This window comes from Trichechus manatus, unplaced genomic scaffold (genome assembly GCF_000243295.1).
Source record: "Trichechus manatus latirostris isolate Lorelei unplaced genomic scaffold, TriManLat1.0 scaffold00154, whole genome shotgun sequence".
Lineage (NCBI taxonomy): Eukaryota > Metazoa > Chordata > Mammalia > Sirenia > Trichechidae > Trichechus > Trichechus manatus.
In genome coordinates this window covers 6,449,126-6,459,822 of record NW_004444090.1, presented here as the reverse complement: position 1 = coordinate 6,459,822, position 10,697 = coordinate 6,449,126, and the positions used below count along the sequence as shown (strand labels likewise).

The following is a 10,697-nucleotide window of genomic DNA, read 5'->3' as shown; positions in this document are numbered from 1 at the left end:
CCAGTCTTTTATTTCTTTATATTGCCTTGAATTCCTCTCCATATGAAAAATCTATGTCTACATTTTTCAAGTCCCTCTTTTTTGTTTTAGTGTTGTCATCTTTTACATATTGACATCTGTTTCCCTATTTTCAGTGTTTTAGCTTTGATTTACTTTTGTGTCTTCCCTATCTGGGTTGATATCTGGTTGCTTTGTCCTCAGGTTGTTATCTGATGTTACTGATTTTCTAACCGGAGGACTCCCTTTAGTATTTCTTGTAATTTTGGTTTGGTTTTTGGAAATTGCCTAAACTTCTGTTTATCTGGATATACCCTAATTTCGCCATCATATTTGAGAGACAGTTTTGCTGAATTCTTGGCTGGCAGTCGTTTTCCTTCAAGGCTTTATATATGTCATCCCATTGCCTTCTTGCCTGCATGGTTTCTGCTGAGTAGTCTGAGCTTATTCTTATTGACTCTCCTTTGTAGATGACTTTTTGTTTATCCCTAGCCGCTCTTAAAATTCTCTATTTATCTTTGGTTTTGGCAAGTTTGATTATAATATGTTTTGGTGACTTTCTTTTGGGATCTACCTTATGTGGGTTTCGATGAGCATCTTGGATAGATATCTTGTCATCTTTCATGATATCAGGGAAGTTTTCTATCAACAAATCTTCAACAGTTCTCTCTGTATTTTCTGTTATCCCCCTCCCCCCGCCCCCCGTTCTGGTACTCCTGTCACTCGTAGGTTATTCCTCTTGATAGAGGCCCACATAGTTCTTAGGGTTTCTTCATTTTTTTAAATCCTTTTATCTGATTTTTCCTCAAATAAGTTGGTATCAAGTGCTTTATCTTGAGTTTCACTAATTCTGACTTCTATTGCCTCAGTTCTGCTCCTATGACTTTCTATTGAGTTGTCTAATTCCGAAATTTTATTGTTAATCTTCTGGATTTCTGATTGCTGTCTGTCTATGGATCCTTGCAACCTGTTAAATTTGTCACTGTGGTCCTCTCTAATCTTTTTAATTTCCTCTACTGCGGATTCTGTGTTTTGCTTAATTTCCTTCCTAATTTCTTGAAGAGTTCTGTGTATTAATCCTTTGTATTCTGCCTCTGGTAATTCCAAGAAATTTTCCTCCTCTGGAAAAGTTCTAGATTCTTTATTTTGGGAGCTTGCTGGAGCCATCATGGATTGCCTCTTTATGTTATTTGATATTGACTGTTGTCTCCAAGCCATCAATAAGTTATCATATTTATTTATTTTATGCTTGCTAACTGTGTTCTAGCTTCTTGTTTTGTTTTGATATGCCCAAATAGGCTGCTCATATGAGCTAGTTTGAGTATTGGCACCTTTGAAGCTCTAATGTCCTGTCACCAGGTGGTTAGATCTGTTTCTAGGTATGTGAGCTCAGGAATTCTGCCCACTCCTCCTGTATGGATTCAGCTCAGGTGTCCAGGTAGATAGCCACCAAATGTGTGGTATAGACTCTCACATACAGTCCGAGACAGGCATGGGTGATTGGTGTAGGCACAGGCATCTGGCTACAGCAGGGGGACACACTCTGAGCAAGGCAGGGGGCTGACAGCTGCCCCCAAGTGTCCAGGAGGAAGGTGTGTCCCTGTTCCCTAGAGCACGTAGGTAGGTGAGTTTTGCAGCCGGACTATGAGCACCTAATGCTGTTGGTTGTAAGGACCGGGGGGCATCTCTTATTCATGGGCCCCTCTAGCAGGTGGCTAGGTGATGTGGGTGGAGCCACCAGTCCTCAGGCCCCCGATGTGGGTAGGTGAAGTTCCTGCTTAATGAGCAGAGCAGTGTCAAATGTCAAGAACCTGCCACTTCACGGCTGAAAAAGATGAAATTAGACTTCCGGTGTATACCCTGTTGTACTGCGGTAATGAGGGCCTATTCTGTTGAGATAGGCCCACACAAGTCTATGCAGGGAGAAAGGCATTCAGAGTCTGTGGATCTCTTATGCTTGTGCTTAGGGAAAGGAGTTGTGCCTACCCGGGGTTCCTGGCTTAGGGGAGCCGGCAGTTTATTTTTTCCTATTTGTTAATTTGTTAATTCTCCAAGGCCGGGAGAATGGCTCCGGGCATGTGACAGATCCTGTTTCCAGCCCAGGGGACTCGGCAATTGCTGAAGCCAGTCCAGGACTCAGTGCAGAGCAGGGAGCGGGGAGGTAAATGGGAGAGAGGCTTTTCCCTAAGGGGGGTATTTTTGATCCACGCAGTAGGCTAGACGCAGTTACTTATCTTTTGCCAGTCAAGGGCTGCTTCTCACTGGTTCTGTGCGGCCAAGTAGACTGTCAGTGGATGGGTCTCTCCCGGTGCAGAAAACATGCCTCCCAAGCACCGCCGCTTGCCTGCCTCACTGCTCACCTGGGAGCTGCTCAGGCCCGAAGGGCTCAAGCTCTCACCAGCTCAGGTCTGGGAACTCCTCGCTGCTTCCGAACCGTCTCTGCCTCCCCCTGCCACTCAGTCCGGTTCCTTAACTTCGCCTTAGATGTTCTGGGCTCCCAGATTGCCATATGTAATCGATTCAGTTGTTTTTTCAGGTGTTTGTTGTAAGAGGGCCCACCTCGAAATGGACTGGTATTGGCCATTTTGAATTGGACAGTCATATGGTCTGCTATGCGGGGAATGACAAATTGAAGAGGAATGGCATTGCATTCATCATAAAAAATAACATTTCAAGATCTATCCTGAAGTACACCGTTGTCAGTGATAGGATAAGGACAACAGGTTAATACAGCTATAATGACAACAGGTTGATATGACTATTATTCAAATTTACGCACCAACCACTAAGGCTAAAGATGAAGAAATTGAAGATTTTTACAAACTTCTGTAGTCCGAAATTGATCAGACATGCAGTCAGGATGCATTGATAATTACTGGTGATTAGAATGCAGAAGTTGGAAACAAAGAAGTAGGAACAGTAGTTGGAAAATATAGCCTTGGTCATAGAAATGATGCTGAAGATCACATGATAGAATTTTGCAAGACCAGCACTTCTTCATTGCAAATACCTTTTCTCAGCAACATAAATGGTGACTATACACACGGACTTCGCCAAATGGAATACACAGGAAACAAACTGACTACATATGTGGAAAGAGACAATGGAAAAGCTCAGTATCATCAGACAGAACAAGGCCAAGGGCTGACTGCAGAAAAGACCATCAATTGCTCGTAATGCAAGTTCAAGTGGAAGCTGAAGAAAATTAGAACAAGTGTTTGAGATTCAAAATATGACCTTGAGTATATCCCGCCTGAATTTAGAGACCATCTCAATAATAAATTTGATGCATTGAACACTAATGACCAAAGACCAGACGGGTTGTGGGAAGACATCAAGGATATCATACATGAAGAGAACAAGAGGTCATTAAAAAGAAAGAAAAGACGAATGGATGTCAGAAGAGACTCTGAAACTTGCTTTTGAACGTAGAATAGCTAAAGTGAAAGGAAGAAATGATGAAGTAAAAGAGCTGAACAGAAGATTTCAAAGGATAGCTGGAAAAGACAAAGTAAAGTATTATAACGATATGTGCAAAGATCTGGAGTTAGGAAACCAGAAGGGAAGAACACGCTCAGCATTTCTCAAGCTGAACGAACTGAAGAAAAAGTTTAAGCCTCAAGTTGCAGTGTTGACGGATTCTACGGGGAAAATATTGAACGATGCAGGAAGCATCAACAGCAGATGGAAGGAATACACAAAGTCACTGTACCAAAAAGAATTGGTCAACGTTCACCCTTTTCAAGAGGTAGCATATGATCAAGAACTGATGGTACTGAAGGAAGAAGTCCAAGCTGCAGTGAAGTCATTGGTGAAAAACAAGCCTCCAGGAATTGACAGAATACCAATGGAGATGTTTCAACAAACAGATTTAGTGTTGGAAGTGCTCACTCATGTCTGCCAAGAAATTTGGAAGACAGCTACCTGGCTAATCAACTGGAAGAGATCCATATTCGTGCTCATTCCAAAGAATGGTGATCCAGTAGAATGCTGAAAGTATCAAACAGTATCATTAATATCACATGCAAGTAATATTTTGCTGAAGATCATTCAAAAGCGGTTGCAGTAGTTACATCAACAGGCAACTGCCAGAAATTCAAGCTGGATTCAGAAAAGGATGTGGAACGAGGGATGTCAGATAGATCTTGGCTGGAAGCAGAGAAAAACCAGAAGGATGTTTACCAGTGTTTTATTGACGATGTAGAGGCATTTGACTGTGTGGATCATAACAAATTATGGATAACATTGTGAAGAATGGGAATTCCAGAACACTTCGTTATGCTCATGAGGAACCTGTACGTAGACCTATAGGCAGTTGTTTGAACAGAACAAAGGGATACTGCATGGTTTAAAATCAGGAACGGTGTGTGTCAGGGTTGTATCCTTTCATCATACTTACCAGTCTGTATGCTGAGCAAATAATCAGAGAAGCTGGACTATATGAAGAACAGGGCATCAGGATTGGAGAAAGACTCATTAACAACCTGCAATATGCAGATGACACAACCTTGCTAGCTGAAAGTGAAGAGGACTTGAAGCACTTACTGATGAAGATCAAAGACTACAGCCTTCAGTATGGATTACACCTCAACATAAAGAAAACAAAAATCCTTACAACTGGATCAATAAGCAGCATCATGATAAACAGAAAAGATTGAAGTTGTCAGGTCTTTCATTTTACTTGTATCCACCAATCAACTCCTGTGGAAACAGCAGTCAAGAAATCAGAAGGCATATTGCGTTGGGAGAATCTGCTGCAAAAGACCTCTTTCAAGTGTTGAATAACAAAGATGTTACTTTGAGGACTGAGGTGTGCCTGACCCAAGCCATGGTATTTTTAGTTGCCTCATATGCATGTGAAAGCTGGATGATGAATAAAGAAAACCGAAGAATTGAAGAACTGATGCCTTTGAATTATGCTGTTGGGGAACAATATTGAATATACCATGGACTGCCAGAGGAATGATCAAATTCCTTGGAAGAAGTACAGCCAGAGTGCTCCTTAGAAGCAAGGATGGCGAGACTTCGTCTCTCATACTTTGGAGATGTTGTCAGGAGAGACCAGTCCCTGGAGGAGGACATCATGCTTGGTAAAGTAGATGGCGAAAAAGGAGAAGACCCTGGACAGAATGGATTAACACAGTGGCTGCAACAATGGGCTCAAGCATAACAAAGATTATGAAGATGGGACAGGATTGGACAGCATTTCATTCTGTTGTACATAGAGTCGGTATGAGTTGGAACCGACTCAACAGCACCTAATAACAACAACACGCACCTGTTGTTGTTGTTAGGTACCATTGTGTTGATTTTCATCTCATAGCAACCCCATGTGACAGAGTGAAACTACCCCATAGAGCATTCTAGGCTGTAATCTTTATGAGAGAAGATTGCCAGGTCTTTCTCCCGAGTGCTTAACCATTGTCCCACCAGGGCTCTTTGTGCACCTATTGGAATGGCTAAAATTTGAAAAACAACTGATGATGCCAAATGCTGGTGAAGATGAAGAATAACAAGAATTCTCATTAATTGCAAAACGAGATTGAAAAATGGTACAGCCACGTTGGGAAACAGTTTTGCAGTCTCTTAAAAAGTTAAACATAGACGTACCATAAACCAAACAGAACTGATTGCTATTGAGTCATTTCTGACTCACGGCGACCTTAAAAAAGGCTTACCATAGGATCCACCCTTGCACTCTAGGTAATTTACTCAGGTGAATTGAAAATTTATGTTCGCACAGTGACCTGTATGAGAATGTTTATAACAGTGTTATAGTCATGAAAACTGGAAGCAACTACAATGTCTTTCAACAGAGAATGGATAAACAATCTGTGGTACATCCATACAGTGGAATATTATTCAGTGATAAAAAGGTACAAGCTACTGATTCACACAGCAACATGGATGATAAAGAAAAAGAAGCCAGGCCTAAAAGACAAAATGTTTTAGGATTCCATTCACATGACATCCTGGAAAAGGCAACACCATACGGACAGAAAAATTGCTTATTGTAGCAGGGAGTGGTTGACTATAAACAGGATGCACAGGAGAACTTTTAAGGTGAAGGAACTATTCTCTATGGTACTGAGGTGATGGATATATGACTGCATTTATCAAAGCCCATAGAAGTTTAAATCACAGAGTACGCTTTACTGTAACTAAAAAAAAAAAATACTAAAAACAGGGGCGGGGAGGCATCATACGGTATATCAGAGGATCCTAGGATAGAATTCAGATTGTGGTAATTGAATCTAACTATATTACAAATGTTTGTCATAACTGTACTGAAGGAGGAGGTAGGAGAAAAAGAGTGATCTTAGTAACTTTGAAAAATGGCACTTTGACTGAAAGCTCTAAGGATAAAAATTAAAGGAAATATACATAAACACCATACTCCAGTTAGTAAATTTGTTTCTCAAGGGGGTACAGGTTAACAGTTCTGAAACTATATGTATAGTACGGTTGTATACTTTATATGTACCCTAGTATACTTTATATGTATATAGGTGGTCCCCAGGTTTCAAATGTCTTTTCCGTATAACTCATAGTTACGAACTAACCCTTGTAAAGCTTATTATATTAAATTTTCGAGGTACATATAAAATAGTTCATAATAACAGACAGGTGCTACTTGTGACATGCATCAAAACATTATTATTACAGTTTTATGTTAAAGATGTTTTAGTGTATCTGGAAGTGTTTATGCATAGAAAGGTACACTGTATACTGTATACTAAGATAAACATTTGACTGACGTTAGATATGAACACCATACACTTACTGTCTTGACTTACATACCAGTTCAACTTAAAGACAGACTTAGGAATGGAACTCATTCATTTTTAATCCGGGAACTGGCGGTGCGAGTATACTTTATATATATACTAAGTCAATAGATGGTGGATGGTGGAAGCCAGGTTTTTCACTGTTGGAGAGAGAAGTTACATATAAGCAATGAGGGAAGTACAGAATGAACTCTGAAGTTCTAAATTAGAATCAAAAGCATCAGCATGAATTCATGTTTAGATTAGTATATGTACAGATGGATAGAAACAATTATATGTATATACATGAGTTTTTATATATACATATATTATGTAGCTCTATCCACTAAGAAGGCCTAGAAGGAGTGACACCCAAATAGCAACAAGCACTCTCAATACCCAGATCTTGTTTTAACCATTCTCCAATAAAAGGAACTTGAGCTTTGTGGAAAAATCGATGATTCTAGGGCTGGGGCAGGAAAAATACTAGATGAGCGTAGAACATCTTATAGTACCAAACAGTAAGGAAATGCTTAACAAATAAAAAGATGAGGTATGTCAGAAGGATATAAAAGCCAACCTGAAAGAAATCCCAAAGTCCAAAGCTACAACAGTTTAAGCAACAAAAAAAGAACATAGTATTTATTGAGTGGGTTTGGACTGAACTTAGTGATTTGCCTCCAATGAGTAGAGTATGGAAAGAGAACAATAGTAATTTTGCAGTAGAGAAACCTGGCAAACATGGTCAGGTGTTAACATCGTGAGTAATGTCATGGGAATATCATGTCCCCTGATATGATGTGATGAGAAGCACATTTCAGCCTCTGTGGTATTCTTTCTCAAACCCATACCAAAACCAAAAATACCAGTTGCCATTGAGTTGATTCCAACTCATGTTGTTGTTGTTATTAGTTGCTGTCAAGTCGATTCCAACTCATGTCAACCACGTGTGTGCAGTAGAACTACTTCAGAGGGTTTTCAAGGCTGTCACCTTTCGGAAACAGATCACCAGGCCTGTCTTCCAAGTTTCCTCTGGCTGGGTTTGAACTGCCAACCTTTTGACTAGTAGTTAAGTGCTTAACTGTTTGCACCACCAGGGCACTCCTCTCAAACCCATAACCGCAGTCTAATCATTTGCAAAACATCAGACAAACCCTTGAAGGATATTCTGCAAGATACCTGACCAGTAAACCTCAAAACTTTCAAGGTCATGACCACAAACCAAGCCAAAGCCATTGCCGTCGAGTGGATTCTGACTCCCAACGACCCTATAGGACAGAGCAGAACTGCCCCATAGAGTTTCCAAGGAGTGGCTGGTGGATTCGAACTGCTGACCTTTTGGTTAGCAGCCATAGCTATTAACCAGTGCTCCACCAGGGCTCCTCAAGGTCATGAGAAACCAGGAAACTCTCACAGACCAGACGAGACTAAGGAGATATGACAAATTAATGCAATGTAGTATCAACGGTTGGATCCTGGAATAGAAAAAAGACATTAATGAAAAACTGGTGAAACTAGTAAGGCCTGAAGTTTAGTTAATGGTAATGTACCAGTGTTGGTTTCTTAGTTTTGACAAACGTACCGTGGTAATATAAAATGATAACATTAAAGGAATCTGAAAGTAGGGTGTATGGGAAATCTTGGCAACTTTTCTTACAATTATTCCAAAATAAAAAGTATATTCAAAAACAGGTTACAGAATAATATATGAAAAGTATAATTTTATTTATGAAAAAGTCTACAGATAGATTTAGATACATGCATTGAAAGATGATTAGTAAAATGTTCACTAGAAATATTAACAGCAATGGATCTTGGGGACATTTTTACTTTTTTTCAAATATTGGATTTTATTTGGCATATTTATTTTTACAAACCACCATCCGTCTGTCAGTTTGTCATACTGTGGTAGCTTGCATGTTGCTGTGTTGCTGGAGGCTATGTCAGTGGTATTTCAGATACCAGCAAGGTTACCCATGGTAGACAAGTTTCAGTGGAACTTCCAGACTAAGATAGACTTCAGGAAGAAAGGCCTAGTGATCTGCTTCCAAAACTTAGCCAATAAAAACCATATGATCACAACAGAACATTGTCTGACACCTTATCAGAAGGTATCAGTCACTGGTGGAGGACATCCTGCTTGGCGAAGCACAGGGCCAGCAAGGGTGGAGACCCTCAGTGAAATGGACTGGCACAATAGCCGCAACAGCGGACTAGAACATGATGGTGATCCTGAGGGATGTCGCAAGACCGGGCAGCGTTTCGTTCTGTTGTACGTAAGGTTGCCATGAGTTGGAGTTGACTCGGCGGCAACTGTCATCTTTTTTATAAGAATAGTAATGCTGTTAAAAAAAAAACAATAAAAGATACTTTTAATCTATCTTTCCTGAAATTATTTCTCTGATAATTTTCAATCAAAAGTTTTATATGTATGAGATAAAGTAGGAAGAAAATAAACCAAAATGAAACATCCAAAAATGAAAGATATTTTTAAATGTCATAAGAATATTGAATGACAGAGAAGTTTCATGATAATCAAATGAAAAAAGCTGATTGCAAGCATTATATACCTTTTTATTTTACTTATCTGTATTCTGAATTTTCTATAATGAGCAGGTATTGCCTTTATAATTTAAAAAAAAAATTCATATTTTCACTGGAGTGATAGACATTATCAGAGCTAAAATTGGAATGTGAGTTGAAATCCCAGGTTAAAGCTTTTAGAATTTTTCTTGATAACAAACTTCTATAAATTAGTTAATATCTTAAAATACAGATGTAGCTGTATCCCCTACAGAACAACTTCTAATTAAATCATTACTGGGCATAGTTAATCATTATGGTTTTTTTAGCATGCATTTTGAAAGACACAAAGAATTACACAATGTAAGTTCTGCCTGTCCCGAAGGATGAGTATACATGAAGAGTTCATTTCTGTATATTTTAAAATCCTTTTGAAGAGTAAATAAGAAATTTAACATTTTAATCAAAATCATGTACTCTGTATTTACCCAGAAAATCAAAAAGCATCAGTGGTACTTTTCTAAAAACAAACTGGCCTGGGTCCACTATTACAGGAAACATTTATATCTTATTTGCTAGCATCTACTTTTTTCTGAGTGCTTATCTGGCCAAGTACTTTGTATACAATTTTCTCATTAAATCCTCGAAACAATTTATGTGGTGTATATGGTATTAATCTGATTATTAAAATTATGGAAACTAAGGCTCAAAAAAAGTTGAACAACTTGCCCACAGTTGCAGATAATAGGTATTCAGTAAATCTTATCTTACATTATTTATAAGGTAAACATATCTTCAAAAGTCTAATACTCCTATAATATTCAAAATTATGTATAAATTCTCATACATTCTACATAGAGTATATCCATATACCACCCTAAGTTCATACTTTATGTACAAGTTACTGTAAAAATTACTGCAAATGGAGTGACAATTATGAAATTTCAGCAAATACTTTTAGGTTTCTGATTATTTGACATCATTTTTAAAGTTTTAAAACATACTTCTACTGCATACTTCTTTTTTTTCCTGCATATTTTTATTAAGTTTGGATTTCTAGTTTATGTTTTGGAGCAACCACATTTAGTAACCAAACTTTTAGTAATCATACTCTTGTACCTTCTGTTTCAGGCAGAAAATGTAACAGTGACAAAGGATTTTAGAAGAGTGGAAAATGCTTACCATATGGAAGCAGAGGTATGTAGTTAACAAATAATTGAAAACCCCATGACATTTTAGGGACAATTTGTCATCTATCCTTTTTTTCTTTTCTAATTTTTTTTGATTCTACTTCAGGTGAAGGTTTACAGAAGAAATATTTTCTCATTAAACAGTACACATATTGTTTTATGGCATTGGTTTACAACCCCACAACATGTCAACACACTCCCTTCTCGGCCTTGGAGGACC

At 38.7% G+C, this 10,697-nt stretch overlaps 1 protein-coding gene across 1 annotated transcript in view; it reads left to right on the top strand.

Annotated features, from left to right (window-relative positions):
• IRAK1BP1 (interleukin 1 receptor associated kinase 1 binding protein 1) overlaps positions 1 to 10,697 on the top strand; it is a 36,554-nt gene that overhangs the window by 11,269 nt on the left and 14,588 nt on the right. Inside the window, exon 2 of the mRNA XM_004386066.3 lies at positions 10,419 to 10,484. Coding sequence (XP_004386123.1) covers positions 10,419 to 10,484 — 66 coding nt within the window. The remainder of the gene's footprint in view (positions 1 to 10,418; positions 10,485 to 10,697) is intronic.